We start from the raw sequence: 21,078 nt of genomic DNA, 5'->3' as shown, positions 1-21,078 counted from the left end.
AGATAGATAGATAGATAGATAGATAGATAGATAGATAGATAGATAGAGATAGATATATGTCCCTGTGTCAAAAAACCTAAAATGTGTGCACTCTATGTACAATTAGCTCTCCCTAGAAGCTAATCAAGTATAACTTTGTGTTGGCAATTCTATTTTTTCTACCTCAGTTCTATTTTACTTGAAGCAACACAAAAAATCTGATTTTAAAGCATTTTTCTATTTTAAGATTAAAATGTAAAAAGGTATTTTTTTAAGAAGCATGATAACTTATGATCTGACATTCATTTTCTAAAGTAAAGCTTAAAGCCTAACTTTTTTTTAACAAATAAAAATATTTCACTTTTTAAAATTAACCTTTGTTTTTTTTTAAACATGTTGCCCTACAGATACAACACTCTTATGTTCATCTGGTCTATAGCCATACCACGCTGAATGTGGTTGAACTAGCCTAAGATGTTCAACTGTTGATTGTGACGCTGAAGAAATGGCTCAGCATCCGCTATGAAAAGATCTTCAATATGGCCAATTATACTTGATTTATATACTGTATATTACCACTTGTGAAATACTAACACTCTCTTTCACTTTACCTAAGTAACAATCCAAAATATCTCTAGGAATTAGTTTGTTCTATTAGATAAATTATGTCTGTAAAACCTGAGTGTTTACAAATAGCTTTCTAAATATAGAACCTTATTCTGGAATTTTGAAAATATCTGGGTTTAGAGGCTTTGTTTTCTAAGATTATCATTAGTGAACATTGTATTATTTTTTAAAGGGTTCTATACTATAAATATCGTAATATCTTTACAAATAAGCTGTAAGATAAACTATTTGAGGACGGGTTAGCTTTATAATAGAGTCACTGCTTTCCTGTACCGCATAGGGCATGAACTTGTATACATACACTACACCACTTACACACACACACACACACACACTTTCCTTTTAGCTTCTTACCCATGATTACACTGTTGTGCCTGTTTGTCTGCAGAGCTGTTTGTACATTGGGTGATAAAATAGGAGTTCCTAGTTGTCAGGTTCCTCACCCATTAATCATTAATGAAATAATAACTATAAACCCCACTTCTAGAGTGTTCTCTTATGCTCACACTCTAGGATTCATTAAAGGAAGCTAGTTAAACTGTACAGGAGTAAGCTTGGGAAAATAGGAGCTTTGTTCTAAATTCATGTGGAATTCATGTGGAGACCTAAAACTGCCATGCTAATTCTTATTTGTGCCTAGACACTGCAGCACATGTGGGATATGTAAACACTAGCCATATTGTTGTATTCTTATGCTCATTCTACAGCCTTAATTATTACTCATTTCATTATTTTATATTTAATTCATTGTACCCTTTAATTTTCACTAATGATAATCTTGATTTCCCTTCTTACCCACCATCCACAAGTAGAGGAGAAAGATGGTACAAGAGTAGAAGGAGATGTGGACCTGTTAAGAAGTAGCTCCTTGGAGCAAATCTAACCTCTGTTTGTCAGGATACCAGCAGTCCAATTCAGTAGTTTCAGAATGTCAAACATGAATCTACAGCAGTAGCACAATCAAGCAGAAACAGCCAGGCCTCTACAGATTTGGCCAGAGTCAGTGGGAGGGACCAGGAACAGCTGAAATGCCAGGAGTTCTTTGCCATGCCTCTCTCAATGCAGCAAAGATCAAAGAATATGCAAGACTGATGAAGCATTGCACAGTTAGCTATGCAAGAGTGCCATCATTGTCTGTTGAGTCATATTTATACTCTTCCCAAACATCACATGTCCTCCCTTGGTCTTGCCTTTGCAAAACTTCTTGTGAGTCTGTATCAGCAAAATACCATGTGAGTCTGGATTGTGTGACATATCTAGTAACTTCCACTTCACACCATTAACATTAGATCTTCACTGAGACACCTTCCAGTCATCCTTCTGTTGCCCTGTATCATGGATAACCTATAGCTTAGAACAGCAGTACCAGCCCTTTAATGTGTCCAAGCTGTTTATAGGTGATATAGATTTTAGAGATGGCCAACTCAGAGTCCTGGATCAGGGACTGGGTGGTAATTGAGGTGGTTGGCAGCCAACCTGCGCCTATCTGCACCACCAGGGTATGTTCTCTATCCCTGTTCTGGCTAGGCTATCCAGTGCCATTCATGGCAGGGGCCAGGGTCTACTCACCTGCACCCTTGTTTCCAGAGCCTTCTGTGCTGCCCAATAAAGGTGAGGGGCCTACTCTCCCAAGTGCTGCAGCTTGTGAGAGGGTGGGACAACTTTCCCACTCTCACACTTGCTGGGATGGATAACTGTTGCTTTCACCTTAAGGACCAGCTACACTGTGTTGCCTAGACAAGATGCAGTGCACACTCTCCTGAGTGCTATATCTAGTGAGGGAACAGGGCTAGCTCTCATGCTTTCGTGACCCCAGGATTAGTTCTCTAAATTGCCTCAGGTGTCCAGGGGTAAAGGGACAGAGTACACCTAAATGTTGTCCTGTTAATTGTTAGGCCAGAGTACCTCAGAGCAGAGGAGTGGCAGGGCTTGTTCTCCTTCTCTCATACACTTAGGACAGCTCACAATTACCTCTTCCATCTCTTGTATTCTGTTGATGATGTCTGTGTCTGCACTTGCTGTTTGCTTCCCTAGATTCTTCATCTCTATGATTATTTCAGTTTGTGGGGTTTTTTTTTTACTTCCATTTCCATTTTATGTCTTGAATACTTTTCTTAATGTCCTTCACCTGTTTGTGTGATTTTTTTCTCTGTTTTATTTACAGGATGTCTTTGTTTCCATCAATTGTTTCTTTGCCTTTTCCTCAACTGCTTTAAGAGAATTATTCATTGCCTCTTTACCAACCTCTATTGTTTCCATAAGCTTGCTTTTAAGGTATTTATTTTCTTCAATTTAGCTATATTGGAATTTTCAGAGCTTTCTTTACTGGGACAGCTGGGATCCAGTGATGACATATTGTCCTGGATGTTATAGATTGTGTTATTATGCTGGTGTCTCGTCATCTTGGTTTGGAGTAATTATAGTTCTTGGTGCCAAATTATGTTTTCCTTTTTGCATGGGTGTTTTATTCTTTGGTTTCTGTTTCCCCTTTGGTCTTCTTACCTATAATGCCTATAGGTGTGGTAACTGGTGGGGGATTTATTCCAGCAGAGTCTGTCTGAGAGAGCTGGACTTCTGGTGGTTAGTAGAGAATGTCATTGAACAAATTGTCTTTACTAAAGTTAGGGGCTGCTGCTCGGGCTGGAATGTTCTGTTCTTCTGACTAGTGTGGTCTGTGTTTGCTCTTCTGACAGGCATGGCCTGCACTATGGGAGTGGGAGAGATTTTCAGCCATGTGAATACAGCCTTTTCATTTTTCTGGCTAGTGTGGCTTGCACACAGCGAGTGTGGCTGATGAATAAGAACTCATACTCTGAAATTCTGGACTTCCTCAAAAATTCTCCCACCTCCATTACTACCAAAGTTCCTGACTTTTGATCCATTTCTACAATCCTGACAGCTGTCAGATTGTATGCTTGTCAGTCCTCCTGTTTATTCCTAATATTCTCATGAAAATATACAGAAGATATCATATTGTTGGCTTTGAGGACTCTCTAGATATCTGTAACCAACTGTAGAAAATAGAAGATTGAAATATGTGGCTCTTGGTGTTGAGTCAGTGGATAATTTCCTGAATTATAATGAGTAAGACTTTGTTACTATTGAATGATTAAGGCCAAATCACACAATGCAAGTTATGTACCTATGGCTGTGCAGTGCTTTTGAGAGCACTAAATAGAAAGATGCCAAATGACGGAGGTAGAAGCTGAAATATTTGTTTATGCTAAAATATTATTTTTAATATTTTACTGTCTAAGGGTTTACATCTCCATAAAATATGTCTTATATGAGTGTACATTTTACTGCTCACCTGACAAATAGATATGGCATCTTTGTTTTGAACATTCATATCTTTCAGATTTCTGTGAATTCTGAGAATGAAATCTATGTTGTCAAGCTTGCATAGCATGAATATTAACTGATTATTTAGCTGGCAAACATATCACATTGCTTTGAAACTTCCATTACATTCTGCTCTTACATTTAGAAATCAAGAGAGAATGAATTAAAAAGCTACAGACCAATTCCTATTGCACAACAAAATTAGAATATATATATTGTCTGTGTGTATGTGTGTGTGTGTGTGTGTGTGTGTGTGTCCCTTTGTAATGATGTTGATGGCCTCCATCGTCCTTTTACTGATATGGCCCTTCTACCTCCATGTCAACCTCTATTTTCCTCCACTCCTAATCCTTATCCATCAAGTAGAGTTCCTGATAATATGGAAACACTTATTGGCTGCTTCACTCCATTCTCTCTCTGAGGTTATTAAGGATGTTTGTAGCCACCAGATAAAAGAATAAACACTTTTTAAGTCACTCTACAGGCATCTTATGCAAGAAGTCATTTATTAAGTCCAGATAGGTGAAGACCTGGAGGAATTTTCTCTTTTCCTAGTTTGTGTAATGCCCAATTCTGATAAACTTGGAAAAGCAAGTTAAAACTACATTCCAATTTTAGATAATATTTTTAAGGATATTATTTAGGCTTCTAAGCAATATGGGTATACTGTTCCTCTTACATTGTATGTCTTTAAGCCTATCTATCATTGTAGATGCTTTTTTCTCCCTCTGATTGGAAGATCCAAGCAAAAGTTCAGCTTATTGTGGAAAATATTTACTATGTATAATTATTCATAGCACATTTCTGACCAGAGTGACAGAAATCAGTAAAATATTATACCTATAACTTTTGAGATGTTAGCAGGAAAAGGCCATGTATAGTGATGCTTAATGAGAGGTTAGATATCCTTCTGAGGCTTAAGGACAAATAAATGCTGTGGCACTGTAAGCATGATGTAAGTTACCAGAGTCTCCAAGGAAGACAGGAGAACTTTCTAAAATTATACAATGACCCGATGAGCCATATAAATATTTTTGTTTCCAATCTTTTGCAGGTTGTCAGTCTCCTGATGTTTGATGGAGAGATGGGAATGATTATTTTCAAGAAACTAATATTTTCATGGCAAAAAATATGTCTTTTTTAATAAAAAAGAAGATATTAATGATTACGTCACCCCTCTACTGACATTAGACCTTATCATACACAAGACTGCATATATTTCTGACTGTAGTGATCTAACATCAAATAGTTTCTCAACTGTTTTTAGTAATCCCACAAAATAAGCAAATATGAGTAATGACATTTACTGAAGTTATCAGGCTTCAGCATATACCCTCTGCACAAGTTGTGTGTATAGATGCCACCAAAGATGGTAAGGGTGACCTGGTTTCTAGAGATGTTTCACTGAATTTTGCTCATCTAGGTGCTTCTTTAAAACAAAAGAAATTACTCAAGATCAACACATACAGGAGAGGACTGGCTGGTCTGGGTTCAGTCAGAGAAGAGGCGCCTAACCCTCAAGAGAATGGCGGCCCCAGTGAGTGGAGAAGTCTGGTAGAGTGGGTGGTGGTGTGTTGGGGACATCCTCATGGAAACAAGTGGTGGGGAGGAGGTATGGGATGGGGAACAGTCAGAGGGTGGACTGGGAGGAGGATAAAATCTGGAGTGCAAATAAAACTAAATTAAATTTTTAAAAAATGTCCTCCATGGAAGTATCTCTGGGAATTTTTTGTTGGATATACTGAGAATCATTACCTCCCTGAGATGCATTTTTTTCCATGTCTACATTGAAGTTTGACTGGCATACATTGAAATTAAAAGTGGGAGGGCTCTGTGGGGACTATTGAGTTGCCCTGGTCCAGCTAACTTCAGAAACATGTGCCATAGGATTTTGTTTGTTTGTTTGTTTGTTTGTCCCCTTTTTTGTTTTGTTTTTATCAATTATTTTATTTATTTACATTTTTAATGTTATTCCTCATCCAAGTCCCTACTCCATGAACATGCCACCCCACCACACTTCTCCTTTGCCTCTAAGAGGTTGCTCCCCCACCCACCCACCCACTTCTACCTCACCCCTTTATGATCTCCCTTCTCTGGGGCATCAAGCCTCCACAGGACCAAGTGCTCCTCTCACTCAAGCCAGACAAGGCAGTCCTCTGCTACATATGAAACAGAAGCCATGGACCAGCCCAGGTGTGCTCTTTGGTTGGCGGCTTAGTCCCTGGGAGTTCTGATGTGTCCAGTTAGTTGATACTGTTCTTCCAAGGGGTTAAAGTATGCTTCAGTTTCTCCAGTCCTTCCCCTAACTCCTCCATAGGGATCGTCAAACTCAGTTCAATTTTTGACTGTAAGTATTTGTATCTGCCTTGGTCAGGTGCTGGTAGAGCCTCTCAAAGAACAGTCATGCCAGGCTCCTGTGTACAAGCACAATATGGTATCAGCAATAGTGTTGGGGCAAGGAGTTGGTGCCTGTACATAGGATGGATTCCTAGGTGGGGCAGTCTCTGGAGGACCTTTCCTTTAGTCTGTGCTCAAAATTTGTCCCTGCATTTCATTTAGACAGGAACAGTTATGGGTTAAAATTTTTGAGATGTGTGGGTCACACCATTGCTCAACTGGGGCCATGCCTGTCTACTGGAGGTGTTGTTCTCTTCAGGTTCTATCTCCCCAATGTTGGGCATTTTTGACTAAAGTCATCAAAATTGGGTTCTGCAAGACTCTCACATCCCTGGTGTCTGGGACTTTCTAGAAGTGTCTTCTATCCCCCACCCCACACTGCTGCAAATTTCTATTCATTCTCCTGGCCCTCTGAGCATCTCTGCTGTCTCCTCCATACTTGCTTCTGCTACTCTATTCTGCTTACCCTCCCCTCTCCAACCAAGGTCTCCCATCCCACCTTCTGGCTCCCATGATTATTTTGTTACCACTACTAAGTGGGATTGAAGCATATATACTTGGGTCTGCCTTCTTGTTAAGCATCATGATCTATAAGATGTACCATGGGTATTCTAAACTTTTGGCTAATATCTACTTGTCAGTGAATACATATCATGTATATCCTTTTGGGTCTGGGTTTCCTCACTCAGGATGATATTTTCTAGTTGCATGCATTTGCCTTCAAAGTTCATAATTTCAGTTTTTAATAGCTGAGTAATATTCCATTGTATAAATGAGCCCACTTTCTGTATCCGTTCTTCCTTTGAGGGACATCTGGATTGTTTCCAGCTTCTTCCTATTACACATATAGCTGTTATGAACATAGTGGAGCACATGTCCTTGTAATATTGTGGAACATCTTTTGAATATATACCCATGAGAGGTATAGGTGGATCTTCAGATATAATTATTTCCAATTTTCTGAAGAACCACCAGATTGATTTCCATAGTGGTTGTACTATTTTGCAATCCCACCAGCAATGGAGGAGTATTCATCTTTCTCCCCATCCTCACCAGCATCTTTTTGTCACCTGAGTTTTTTTGTCTTAACCATTCTTATTGGTGTAAGGTAGAATTCAAGGTAGTTTTTATTTTCACCTTTCTGGTGACTAAGGATGTTGAACATTTCTTTAAGTGCTTCTTAGCCATTTGAGATTCCTTAGTTGAGAATTCTCTGTTAAATCCGTAGTCCATTTTTAAACTGGGTTATTTGATTTTCTGGAGTCTAACTTCTTGAGTTCTTTGAATATTTTGAATTTTATTCCTCTTTCAGATGTAGAGTTAGTGAAGATCTTTTCCCAATCTGTAGGTTGCCATTTTGTCTTAATGACAGCGTCCTTTGCCTTACAGAAGGTTTCAGTTTAATGAGGTCCCATTTGTCAATTGTTGATCTTAGACCCTGAGCCATTGGTGATCTCTTCTGGAAATTTTCCCCTGTGCCAATGCATTTGAGGGTATCTCACACTTTCTTTTTCATTAGATTTAGTATATCTGCTATTATGTGGAGGTCCTTGATCTACTTGGACTGTGGCTTTTTACTAGGTGATAATTGTGAATCAATCTGCATTCTTCTCTGTGCAGATTACCAGTTTGACCAGTATCATTTGTTGAAGATGCCTTCTTTTTTCCACTGTATGGTTTTGGCTTCTTTGTCAAAGATTAAGTGTCCATAGGTATATGGGTTTATTTCTGTGTCTTCAATTCTATTTTCAATTTAGAGTCCATAGCGTCCATGGCACTGTAGTGCTTTCATCTCCTGAGACATGAAGCACTACCTCAGACAGTGGAACATTAAGGCCACCTGTGTATCTCTGAATTCTTTAGACATCAGGAGATGATGATCAGGAGATCATTTAAAAATTTTGCAGAACAAGTAGTCCTAGATGTTAACTCATGTAACCTGTATAGCTTGCATATGAGATTATATCCTGACAACTACAACTATATTCTTCCTGCAAATAGCCATTATATTCTGTTTCTCATGAGGCTTTAAGTACTCAATTGCATGCAAAAAAATCATTTCTTCTCCCTTTCTACCTTCTCTTTCTAAATTGCCTCAAAATAAAAAACTCCATGAAGTTAAAACCCTACTCCCCACCTCTGAAAGTCTACCTCTTCAATCATAACACAAATATAACAGATTTTAAACAGGAAATATAATAAGGACTGCAGATGTCCAAACTACATCGGCAAAAATTGACTGATATTGATGGCCTTTAGATTACTACTAGAATAAGAGGCATTAACACATCTTCCTTTCATGGAGCCATAAGTTTTCTCAGGGATACTGAATATTCAAACATTGAGTCTATGGTTATATTCAAAGTCTTTCCTTGAAGTCATCAAAAATAGTATTTCACTTCCATTGTCAGTTATCTCTCATACTGTTCAATTTACACAGGAGAATATAAGAGAATCTTTAGAAGTACAAAAACAAAGGAAATCAATTATATGAAATTTATTGTTTCTTTTTTGTTTTTTGTTTAAGAAGAATAAAATAAATATGACATGGTAGACACTGTGTCACATCTCCAAAACCAGCATTTTGTAAGCAGAGTAAGACAGATATCCAAATGTTTACACCATACTGGACTCTGTTGAGCTCCAGGCCAACAGAGATAGATAAGTAGATTCTTTTACATAAAAAATATATAACATGAATCTCAAATATGAAATTAAATTATAGGTCCAGTATGAGACTCTAATATAATTAAATGAAGAATTATAACCCACAGAATCACATCATATTATTCCTGAATAAGAAAGTTATAATGAAGTGGCACTTGTACCAGTCATTCATTTAATTTACTAGCATAAATTAATTCTACTTTCTAAATATAGTTTAAATGACTATTCCCTCTAGAATGTTTTTTGTGCCTGATGTCAAGACAAGAGTTCTTATCTGGCCTTAACAAAATGATGTAGCATTTGGGGGCAAAGATCAAGCCAAGGAGTGCTGAACTGGAAGCCAAGATTGAGAGGACTTCCATAGCCACCATGACCTTCCCCTTTGTGCTATGGTAGACAGGAAGGAAGGTAATCCAGACACAGAAGAATACCTGCATGCTGAATGACAGGAACTTGGCTTCATTGAATGTGTCAGGCAGATTCCTGGACAAGAAGGCCATTGTGTAGCTCCCAAGTGCCAAGGAGCAGAGGTATCCCAGGACACAGTGAAAGGCAACTGTTGAACCTTTTTTACACACAATAATGATATGACCATGTTCAGCATGAGCATCTTGATCAATGAAGGGTGGAGAAGTAATCAGCCAGATTCCACAGAGAACGAGTTGGATCAATGTGCAGATGGGAATGATGAAATTAGGGGCCCTTGATACCATTAACCACCTCACCATTCTAGCTGGAACAGTGGCCTTGAATGCAATAACCACTGTAATAGCCTTGGCCAACACTGTAGAGAGAGCCACAGTGAACAGAATTCCAAATGCTATCTGCTGCAAGATGCAGGTGGCTGTGTTGGGCTGACCAATGAAGAGCAAGGAACTGAGAAAACAGATGATGAGAGTCAATAATAGGACATAGCTGAGAATCTGATTATTGGCCTTGACAATGGGTGTGTCTCTGTGCTTCACAAAGACTACAAGAATGACAGCTGTAAGTACAGAGAAGCACAGTGCTGTGATGGTGAGTGCCATCCCCAGAGGGCTTTCATAGGCCAAATAGCTCAGAGACTTCAAGAGGCAGTGGTTCTTCTCTGAGTTTGCATAATGACTTTCTGGACACTTCACACATTGATCCATATCTGTTCAGGAATGAAGGTGACTCTGAAACAATTCCAAGGTCTTTCCTTTCCCCCTAATGTGGTACTCAACCCAGCTGATTGAAATGTTTATAGAATCATCTTCTTTTATTACTTCAGAAACAAATGTTTCTGTACTCTGTGAATAATTTCAAATCTTTCCAGCACTGTCTACCTGTGCTGACAAAAATCAAAGCTATCCAAAGATTTTCCTTTTTATTTCTATGCGTCCTCTGAACTGGTGACTCTATGGCATCTATTTTATAGTTAATAAGATTACAGAGTAATATTGCATGACCTTGATTTGATTCTGACATTATCTTTCAAAAAGTCCTAATTCTGGACATAGGTTTTACAATATGGACAATATTCTTTGAAATTCACTTTTTATATTATGGTTTCAGATTTGAGACCATTATTTACTTATTTTCATAAAATCCCTTGGATACTCCAATTAGTTTCACACTCTGAATGAATTTGAAATAATGAATACTGTCAAATTCGTGAAGCTCAAGTGCTTCACTACTAATATGTTGTTACAATTAGCTATAGCATGATTTTTTTAACATATATGAAACAAATTATTAAAATATTTCTATGTATTCAAAAACAAAGTTTTGAATGCTATATTTTTAAACATTTGTGATTTTTATCTTAAAAAATATGTACACCTTAGTTTATATACCCATATTTCTACCATATTAAACCTTCATGTATTTCTGAAAATAGTCACCTCATCAATCGATTTTTCTGTTTTATGTTGTGAGTTAAACATTTTTCAAGTTTATTTTCAGGAGAAATGAATTGCTCTTTTGATATACTGTTTTGTGTATGTATGTGTGTATATATGTGGTGTGTGTGTGTGTGTGTGTGTGTGTGTGTATACGTGTCTGTGTTTAGTCATCATGAGACATTAATCAATTTTTTTCATGATTATTTATCAACCTATTCATCAACAGTCACACTGTTTTCCTTTGCTTCTTTTATGTTGTTTTGTCATTGATTTTCTATTGTACAATGTATGCTTCAAATACAGAATTTTATTTCTGACTTAATTAAGATGCTAGATATATATTCTATTAACTAATTTATAGAAAGATAATACTTTTCTTTAAAAAGTAGGTTTTGTTTATTCTACAATATTAAATTACCACTCCTTAACAAAAGATGGTCTACTATCTCCCAAGGACACTTGCTCAACTGTGCTCATAGCAGCTTTATTCATAAATAAATTTATCCAGTCAGAAACTGGATAGAGACCAGATGTCCCTCAAGTGAAGAATGAATAAAGAAAATATGGTTCACATACACAAAGTAATACTATTCACATATTAAAACAGAGACATTATAAAATTTGCAGTCAAATGGATAGAACTAGAAAATATCATCTTGAGTGAGGTAACCCAGACCCAAAATGGCATACATGGTATGTACTCACTTGTAAGTGGATAGTAGCCATAAAGTAAATAAAATAGTCATCAGAGGTGGGAAGAGGAAGGAAACTGTCTGAAAGACAGATAGTGGGGGTAGCACGTGAGAATCGGGTTAAGGAAACCCAGAGAAAGTGGGTTAGAAGAGTGAATGGAAATTATCAGCAAGCTAGCAAGTGGAGCATCTTGGGGATGTTCCAGAAATCTGGGAGGAGAGAAGCTTCTTAGAGTCTATGAGGGCAACTCTGCATAAGACTCCTAGCAATGGGGAATATGGAGCCTGAAGTGATCACATGCAATAGTCAGGCACTACTTCCAGTGAGGGGATACCAACAGCAACCGCTCAGAAAACCTTCAACCCAAAATTTGCCCAGGCTATAAGACCTGCATGGACAAAGATGAATCAGAAAAGGAGGGAATCAGCAACCAATGACTGCTCCAACATGAAACCTATTGATGGGCAAGAACCAAACCCTGACACTATTAATGATACTCAATTATGCTTGTAAGTAGAAGCCTAGCATCATTGTCATCTTAGAGGCTCCAGGAACAGCTAACTAAAGCAGAAGAGTCCAATAGCCAATATGTAGACAGTTTGGGAAGTCTTCTGGATGAGTTGGGGCAAGGATTGAGGGAACCAGAGGGGATAGGACCTTCATAAGAAGATCAACAGAGCCAACTAGCCTGGACCCTTGGGGGCTTCCCAAGATTGAACCTCCCACAAAGAGCATACATGTACAGGACCTAGGCCCACTGTACATATGTGGATCCTTCAACAACTGGAGCAGGGGGTTACACGGACTCTATGGCTGCCTTTGGATTCTATTCCCCAAACTAGTTTGCCTTATCTGGCCTGAGTAGAAGATGCACCTAGGTCTGTAGTGAGTTAAGTTGTCAGAGAGGATTGGTATTTGAGGGATCTCCAGAAAGGAAGAGGAGTGGGGATTGAAGGAGAGTTTGTATTGTGGGGAACTGTGAGGAGAGAGGGTGTTGCAATCAATAAGTAGAATAAATTAAGTAATGGGAAAATATTGAATCAGTGACGATATTAGTAATTTTAATCATGTGTGTATTACCCTACTTTGAATTACACGTTGTTTCAAAATACAGTTACTAACAGAAATCTTCATAGAATTTTATATTCACCAGTGAATTGCCCCTACACTGTACATTCTGAATATATTTATGGACCTACCATAAAGCTAAAGTGAAGAGGAGGAGTATTTATCAAAACACTAGTTCATACCTGGTCATGTGAACCCACATGAAAATTCATGGTAGGGGGTAACCATATCACATAAGAAGGAACTTGTTACTGCCATTTAGCCTAATTTATTTATTGTCAAACATCCTTCTTGATGTTTCCATTTATGCACATAGACAAGTAAAACATCCTTAGTCAAAGAAGCATTTCTTCACATTGATCTGTGGTAAGGAAAAAGTTATATGACTGTGGAAGATACTGAGAAAAAGTTATGCTTTAATCCTCATCCATGAACAAGTGCTTTTAAATCATCTCTTCTAATGTCCATGGGATATAATGGAAATGGAAGCAAAATGATTTTAAGATGAGAACTAAAATTTGCCTGCTTCCAGGCAACATATGTGTTATCTTAAAATATTCTTAAATATTAAAAATAACTTCCCTGCTTTGTTCTCCATAGGCATGGGCTAAAGAATGGGGGAAATACTTTACTTTTTTTCTGCTAAGCTATTATATAAAAAAATATTCAAAGAAAAGATAGTAAGTATTTTACTTGAGTACCAACTGGTGACTACACCAAGCTCAGAGATGCAGTCTGAATGCAGGATTAAAGCAAAAAGTCCATGCCAAAAAAATGAAAATATAAAACTGCTAAAGGGACAATTAAAATGAGATGAGTTAACAATTGTTGAAAGAGGGAAGCATCCCTGAGATTTATTGAATACATGTAGGAAATTGTAAAAGAGTGAATTTGACAAATAGTAAGCCTAATGGAGACCAATCCCGCCAGAAATCCAGGTATACTGACCCCAGACCTTCTCCTTTCTCTGTTACCAGACTCTATCCCTCAATCTCATCCTTAGTGCTACAATAGAACACCAGCTGCACCCTCTCTTCATCCTTTCCCACATCTTCTGTGGATCCCACAGATCATTGCCTCATATTTTAACTCCCACAATTCTCACTGTATTCCAGCTTCCAACTCCAGCAGGCAACCCCTGTTAACTCAAAAGCTGCACATTCCAGGGCAACAGACAAGCTAAGGCAGGCCTTGAGCACTCTTATGGCTCCTGAGTTCCAATTCACACAGTCTCATTTCCAGTTTTATTGCAGAATATTTTCTGTTTCTCTTCCTCTTCTACTTTATCCTCAACAGATCATTAGGACCCTCTCCTCTAATTCTTTTATTGCCCCACAACTTATTCAAGTATGCTAGCCTCCAATACCAGCCAGCATTGGCTGTGAATATACTGCTAATCTGAAAAGTAAAATAAGTAACACATATCTATCACACTCTTAAATATCTGGCAAGAAAACAGAAACAAAGGAACAAAACACCAAAGAAGAAAGACAAATAAACTTCTTGATATGTAATCAGCCCAAATCCACATATCTAAATGATGGCCAAACAACCCAATCTATAACAATCAAAGAAACTTGTCTCCACTAGGATTCAGGTCTCCTACCACATCAGGCCCTTAATATTCTAACATAGCTGAAGTAGAAGTAGAAGACCTTAACACAATCTATGTTCATATGTAATATATGGAAAATGGTCTATAAATACCATATGTAAGTCATAGGCACTTTAATACTATTGAGTTAACAAAGATTGTCACATTCATAATGGTTTAAAATATTCAGTATAGCTGAGGTTCATTACGGAAATTTCTGAAGTGACACAACTATATATTTAGCATAATAAATATGAAAATACTGGCAAAATGTTTTTATTTATAATGGGAGATTTCATGAATGTTTTTCATATGCTTCCAAAGTAGAAATTATGTGCATTGTGTGACAGCTTTCTGAACATCTTTGTATTGGAGACTGATCAAATGACCTTGAGTTTCCTGGTTAGAGTCAAGTGAAGCAAGACAATCAGAAATAAATCTATCTTATTAAGGGAATATTGTAACTTAAACATGCTGTGTACTTCTGAAGGTAAGTTAATGGAGCTAGGAAAAATCATCCTGAGTGAGATAACCAGACCCAAGATGACAAATATGCTATATATTAATTTTATGAGGATTTTATCTGTTAAGTACTAATAAGCAGATTTCAATCCATGTAGCCAATGAGGGTAAGTATGAAGTAAGGGACCAGGAGAGAGAAGGATTATCCTATGAAGGAGAAATAGAATGAGTAGTTATGGATGATTGGGAGGGGAGATTGGCACAATGTGATCAAATTAGGAAGCCAGAGAAGAGTTCAATATAGAAGAAAATATGGGAGTGGACTGGTAAAACTAAGGGCTAGTTGAGGATTTTATTTAAAAACAGTACAATAGTCATTACTTAAAACAAATACATATATGAAGGAAAGTTAAATTGATATCACAAAAGAATGGGAATGCCAAACTCCAAATAGACTACTCTATCCAAGAAATAAGAGCACCATTATCAAAAAAATTGCAAACAGCAGAAAGTATACACCTATAAATTGCCAGAGAGTCTGAAGGAATATATAATTCTTGACTAAACGGTCCCACAGAATCCCCAGCAACAGGCTATTGCCAGTGCTATTGGTTGCTCCCTACAAACTGATCATAGGCTGTCTTGCTGAAGGCAATATTTCATAACTCACTGGAGAGAGACAGTAAACTGGCACCTACCTAGAGTCTTTGTTACTACTGAGCAGTTTTCATATTATAGAGAATTACTCTGCATACTATGTAAGAGAAAATAAGATGCCACCACAGCTACAAACACTGAAACATATGACTTTGAGCTGACTGCAGGATGTGCTGTTACAATATTGTCAAAACTTTGTAAAAGTAACAACCCACTATCTAATTTCAATTATCACCCACTCCATGGCATGTAACCCATGCCTGACACTGCAAGGGAAGTCAAAAACTGAAATTAGCTAGGAAAGAAACTTAGGAAGCAACCAAATAATATTAGTTCTACAGAAGGAACATAGCAACATAATCTATTCCCAATGACCTTTTTCTGTATATATAGAACACTACTTTTTTTCAACTTTCATTAGAGAAGCTTCCTCCTATAGTAAATGAGTATGAATACAAAGACACATCCAACTGAACAATGTGTAGAGGACAGACTTTGAAAGTCTCTGTTCTAAGTTGGGTGTCTGTATAATTTTTTTCTTTAGGGTTTAGGGGACACAGTAGAAAAAGACTCAGAAAGAACATTTTGAAAGGCCAATGGAAAGGCCCCGATGTTAACTGCATGATTCATCTATGGATATTTATCCTTTGAATTCCAGCCCAAGAACTACAGTCACAGATCTTGTGCATCCTTTCCTGAAATAATTTTAGAATTTTCTGTAGATCCTATATGACTTTTACACTGGATGCTTCTTTTATCCAAAAAATAATTCTTATTAATAAATGTAATGCAATCTACTTATTCAATGCAATCCCCAAAAAATTCTTCATTGAGTTAGAAAGAGGAATTTGCAAATTATCTTGGAATAAAAAAAAACCCAGGATAGCAAAAATTATTCTCAGCAATAAAAGAACTTTGGGAGAAACACTATTCCTGACCCCAAACTGTATTACAGAAGAGTAGTGATTTAAAAATGTATGGTATTGGTACAGAAACAGGCATTAATATCAATGGAATAGAATTGAAGACCCAGAAATGAACCCATACACCTATGGTCACTTGATATTTGACAAAGGAGCTAAAGCCATCCAGTGGAAAAAGACAGCATTTTCAACAAATGGTGCTGGTTCAGCTGGAGGTCAACATGTAGAAGAAAACAAATCAATCCATTCTTATGTCCTTGAACAAACCTCACATCCAAGTGGATCAACAACCTCCACATAAAACCAGATACACTGAAACTAATAGAGGAGAAAGTGGGAAGGGGAAGAGCCTTGAACATATGGACACAGAGGAAAATTTCCTGAACAGAACACCAATGGCTTATGCTCTAAGATCAAGTATCGACAAATGGGACCTCATAAAATTGCAAAGTTTCTGTAAGGCAAAGGACACTGTCAATAGGACAAAACAGCAACCAATAGATTGGGAAAAGATGTTTACCAATTCTATATCTAATATAGGGCTATTATCCAATATATACAAAGAACTCAAGAAGTTAGATCCCAGAGAATCAAGTAACCCTATTAAAAATGGGGTACAGAGCTAAACAAAGAATTTTCAACTGAGAAATATTGGAAGTCCAAGAAGCATCTAAAGAAATGTTTAACATCCTTAGTCATCAGAGAAATGCAAATCTAAACAACCCTGATATTTCACCTCATACCAGTCAGAATGGCTGACATCAAAAACTCAGGTGATAGCAGATGCTGGAGAGGATGTGGAGAAAGAGGAACACTCCTCCATTGTTGATGGGATTGCAAGCTGGTTCAACCACTCTGGAAAACAGTCTGATGGTTCCTCAGAAAACTGAACATAGCATTACCTGAGGACCCAGCTATACCACTCCTGGGCATATACCTAGAAGATGCTCCAACATATAGCAAGGACAAATGCTCTACTATATTCATAGCAGCCTTATTTAATAGTCAGAAGCTGGAAAGAAAAACAAGATGTCCTTCATCAGAGGAATGGATACAGAAAATGTAATATATTTACACAATGGAGTACTACTCAGCTTTTAAAAACAATGACTTCTGTCGGGCAGTGGTGGCACACACATTTAATCCCAGCACTTGGGAGGCAGAGGCAGGCGGATTTCTGAGTTCGAGGCCAGCCTGGTCTACAGAGTGAGTTCCAGGACAGCCAGGGCTACACAGAGAAACCCTGTCTCGAAAAACAAAAAAAGTGACTTTATGAAATTCTTCGGCAAATGAATATAACTAGAAAATATCATCCTGAGTGAGGTAACCCAATCACAAAAGAACACACATGGTTTGCACTCACTGATAAGTGGATATTAGACCAAAAGCTCAGAATAAGTAAAATACTATTCTCAGACAGGAAGCTCAACGAGTTGTAAGACAAAAGTGTGGATGCTTTGTTCCTTCTTAGAAAGGGTAACAAAATACTCAAGGGAGAAAATATGGAACAGAGACTGAAGGAAAGGTCATCCAGAGACTACCCCACCTGAGGATCCATTCCATATACAGACACCAAACCCAGACACTATTGTGGATATTAAGAAGTGCATGCTGACAGGAGCCTGATATAGCTGTCTTCTGAGAAGCTCTGCCAGAGTCTGACAGATACAGAGGCAGATGTTGCAGCCAACCATTGAACTGAGCATGGGATCCCTAATGGAAGAGTTAAAGAAAGGACTGAAGGAGCTGATGGGAGTTGCAATCCCATAGGAAAAACAACAATATCAATCAATCAGACATCTCAGTGCTCCTAGGGACTATACCACCAATCACAGAGTACACAGGGAGGGACCCATGGCTCCAGCTGCATGTGTAGCAGAGGATAGCCTTGACAAGCAAGAATGAGAGGAGAAGCCCTTGGTCCTGTGAAGACTCAGTGCCCATGTGTAAGGGAATTTGAGGACAGGGAGTGGGAAGTGGGTGGGTGAGTGGGGGAACATCCTCATAGAAGCAGGGGGAAGGGACATGGGATAGGAGCTTCTGGGGGAAACTGGGAAAGGGGTTACTATTTGAAATGTAAATAAAGAAAATATTCAATCAAGGAAAAAGGAAAATGAATGAAAAATAAATAAATAAATAAATAAATAAATAAATAAATAGATGGGATTCTAGATGACCATCACCCATATTTCTGAGCCCTTATATAAATGAAAAACCATCGCCTTGGAAACAAAGTTTTCATTTATTGGCCATTTCAGATTTTGTAAAGATAAAAACACCTAAAATTAAAGGCTCTAGAATAACAGAAATACCAGCCTATGTTTCTGTTCCTTTTGCTATATTGAGTGAAAAGAAAAAAAAATACTCCATTTCTAGACCTAATTCTATTTTCACTATAAAGTGGCCATCTTGTACTGTTACTAATTCTGTTAATTACTTAATCATGAGAGAAATTTTGCTATAATGAATCAACTTTCTTATGGTCTATAATCTGTAATTTTGAACCAGTCTTTGTACGATGACCAAGGAATTCACACCTAACATTGACTCCTAATTATATTCTGCTGTAATCATAAATTCATTCCTTATTCGGCCATTATCACAGGGGTTTCCTCATTTACTGCTACAGCAGATGGGAACAAATTCAGAGACCCACATTCAGCCATTATGCAGAGAGAAAGAAGTGGGGGAAAGATATACCAGAAGAAGAAGACTTTCTATAACAATTAATATTTATATAAACACACAAACACAAAAGGAAGAATCATCTTAAACAGGTCTGCACTATATCCTCTGCATATATACTATAGGTTTCAGTTTAGTACTTTGAAAGGATTCCTGAATTTGCAAACAAGTGAGTTTCTGATTCTGTCATAATCTTTTGGGAATTTTACTTTTACGTTTTTGGAATTTTACTTTTCTGTTGTCTTATTTTCTCCAACTTTGATAAAATGGGTTTTGTTTTATTTTACTATATTTTATTTTGTTATGTTTTGCTTATATATCATAGAAGCCTATTCTTTTCTAATAAGAGACAGATAAAGAATCGTTGTAGGTGACAGAGGGAGTAGCTGGGAGGAGCAAAGGAAGGGTCTTGCATTCATATTATATTGAATGAACAAAGAATCTATGTTTAATAAAAGGGAGGCAGTGATTTTAAAAGGACATGTTATATGAAATAATCTATTTTCAGAAAAACAAATGAAACTTAGTTAAGATAAAGTAAAAATAAATCCACTGGGGAAATCAAACTCAAATATTCACTTGCCTACTTTGTTAAAAAGAGAGAGAGAGAGAGAGAGAGAGAGAGAGAGAGAGAGAGAGAGAGAGAGAAAGAAAGAAAGAAAGAAAGAAAGAAAGAAAGAAGATGATTTGTACTGGGAATAATCATAAAGCTTATAAGAGAATTCCGAGCAACTGAGAAGTACAACAATGTAAATCAAGGATAATCTCAATGTCTAGTGTGTGTCATTTCAAAAGAAAATAAAAGTAACTGTAATGTTTAAATTTCTAACCAAAAAACAAAAGTTTATCTCTTACTTCTCTTCAGTCCTTTTCCATTTTTTTAGGATTATACACGCTTAGGTATACATAGGGAAGTACTTTGTAAGCCTGTATTTATTTACCTGTCTCGTTTGAAATCTCATTGTCTGCACAAGGAATGCAATCAAAGCAGCATACAGGCTTGCCCTCCTGGCCAGCTTTTCTGAATCCAGGCCTACAGCTCTCACTGCACACAGACTGTGGAATCTGAGAGAAATGAAAGACACTAGCAAGACATGCTCAAAGTTTTGAGAAATGTTGAGTTATTCTGAATATCATTACACAGTTAATTCGCAAATGCTTACACTTATAATAGAAGATAATGCATTTTAGTAGTACTAATTTTCACTTCTCTTTGACTACACAGACCACGTGTTTAATTAAATCTTGGTCCAATATGATAAAGCTGTTGTTAAGTACATCAGTAAAATAGTTTTCTAAAAGATCATGGATCACTTCAGATTCAAAGTTTCAAAATACTTACTGGCTAGCAGGGAAACTTTTATATCCAAAGTGGTTGTAAATGTTGAATGAAAACTTTCCCAGGCTTGGATACATCAGGGAAAAAAAGTCTATGTGCATTTCTATGAGAAGTTTTATACAGACATTTAGCTGAGGTTGAAAGATCCACTATAAAATGGGGGCGGGGCAATATTAAATTGGCTATTGTCACAGACAGAATGAATAGAAGGTGAGCAACTACATTCTTTAATCTCTGATTCTGTTTTGCAAGTGTGTTGTTATCACCTCCTTTCTATTCTAAAGCATTGTTTTCCCACCATGAGGGTCTGCAGAGTTACAGTGTCTGCCAAAAGAAACCTTTCCCCTCTTCACTTGTGTTTTGTAACTATTTACTCAAAGTAGCAAAGCAAATATAATGCGCATGCATGCGCGCACATACACACACACACACACACACACACACACCTGTCAAGCTTGTTTTTCACGATGGGTGATTAAGCAAAAGTGTCACCTTATCTCTCACTGAAATGTCTTGGGCTGGGTAGAAAACAAACTTTCTATTAGTGTTTAGAGGTAGTGAAAAAAACCTAATAGATATTCTATTTATAGTAAATGTGTGTTCTTTAATAGAATTTAAAAATAAACTTTTCCATCGATTAGAGTCACAGAATGAGAAAATAGTCTACTTTGGCTGTATTTATGTGGGGTCCCTTCCTTAGTGGGAGTTGAATACTGATTAGTACTGAATGAGTATCAAAGGTTCACTACATCCTGAAAATTACTTTTGATTTTATGAAAG

The 21,078-nt window shown here is 37.3% G+C and overlaps 2 protein-coding genes across 2 annotated transcripts in view; both read right to left on the bottom strand.

Annotated features, from left to right (window-relative positions):
* Positions 1–21,078, bottom strand: part of LOC114617551 (serpin B9-like) — a 166,664-nt gene that overhangs the window by 45,407 nt on the left and 100,179 nt on the right. The gene's annotated exons all lie outside the window — the stretch shown is intronic.
* Positions 9,216–21,078, bottom strand: part of LOC114617501 (vomeronasal type-2 receptor 116-like) — a 107,570-nt gene continuing 95,707 nt past the window's right edge. The window contains exons 8-9 of the mRNA XM_028763088.1: positions 19,901–20,024; positions 9,216–10,147 (exon numbers count right to left, since the gene is read on the bottom strand). Coding sequence (XP_028618921.1) covers positions 9,216–10,147; positions 19,901–20,024 — 1,056 coding nt within the window. The remainder of the gene's footprint in view (positions 10,148–19,900; positions 20,025–21,078) is intronic.

This window comes from Grammomys surdaster, unplaced genomic scaffold (assembly GCF_004785775.1).
Source record: "Grammomys surdaster isolate TR1022 unplaced genomic scaffold, NIH_TR_1.0 137, whole genome shotgun sequence".
NCBI classification, from domain to species: Eukaryota; Metazoa; Chordata; class Mammalia; order Rodentia; family Muridae; genus Grammomys; species Grammomys surdaster.
Note: the sequence above shows the minus strand (reverse complement) of the source record. Positions and strands in the feature narration are given on the sequence as shown.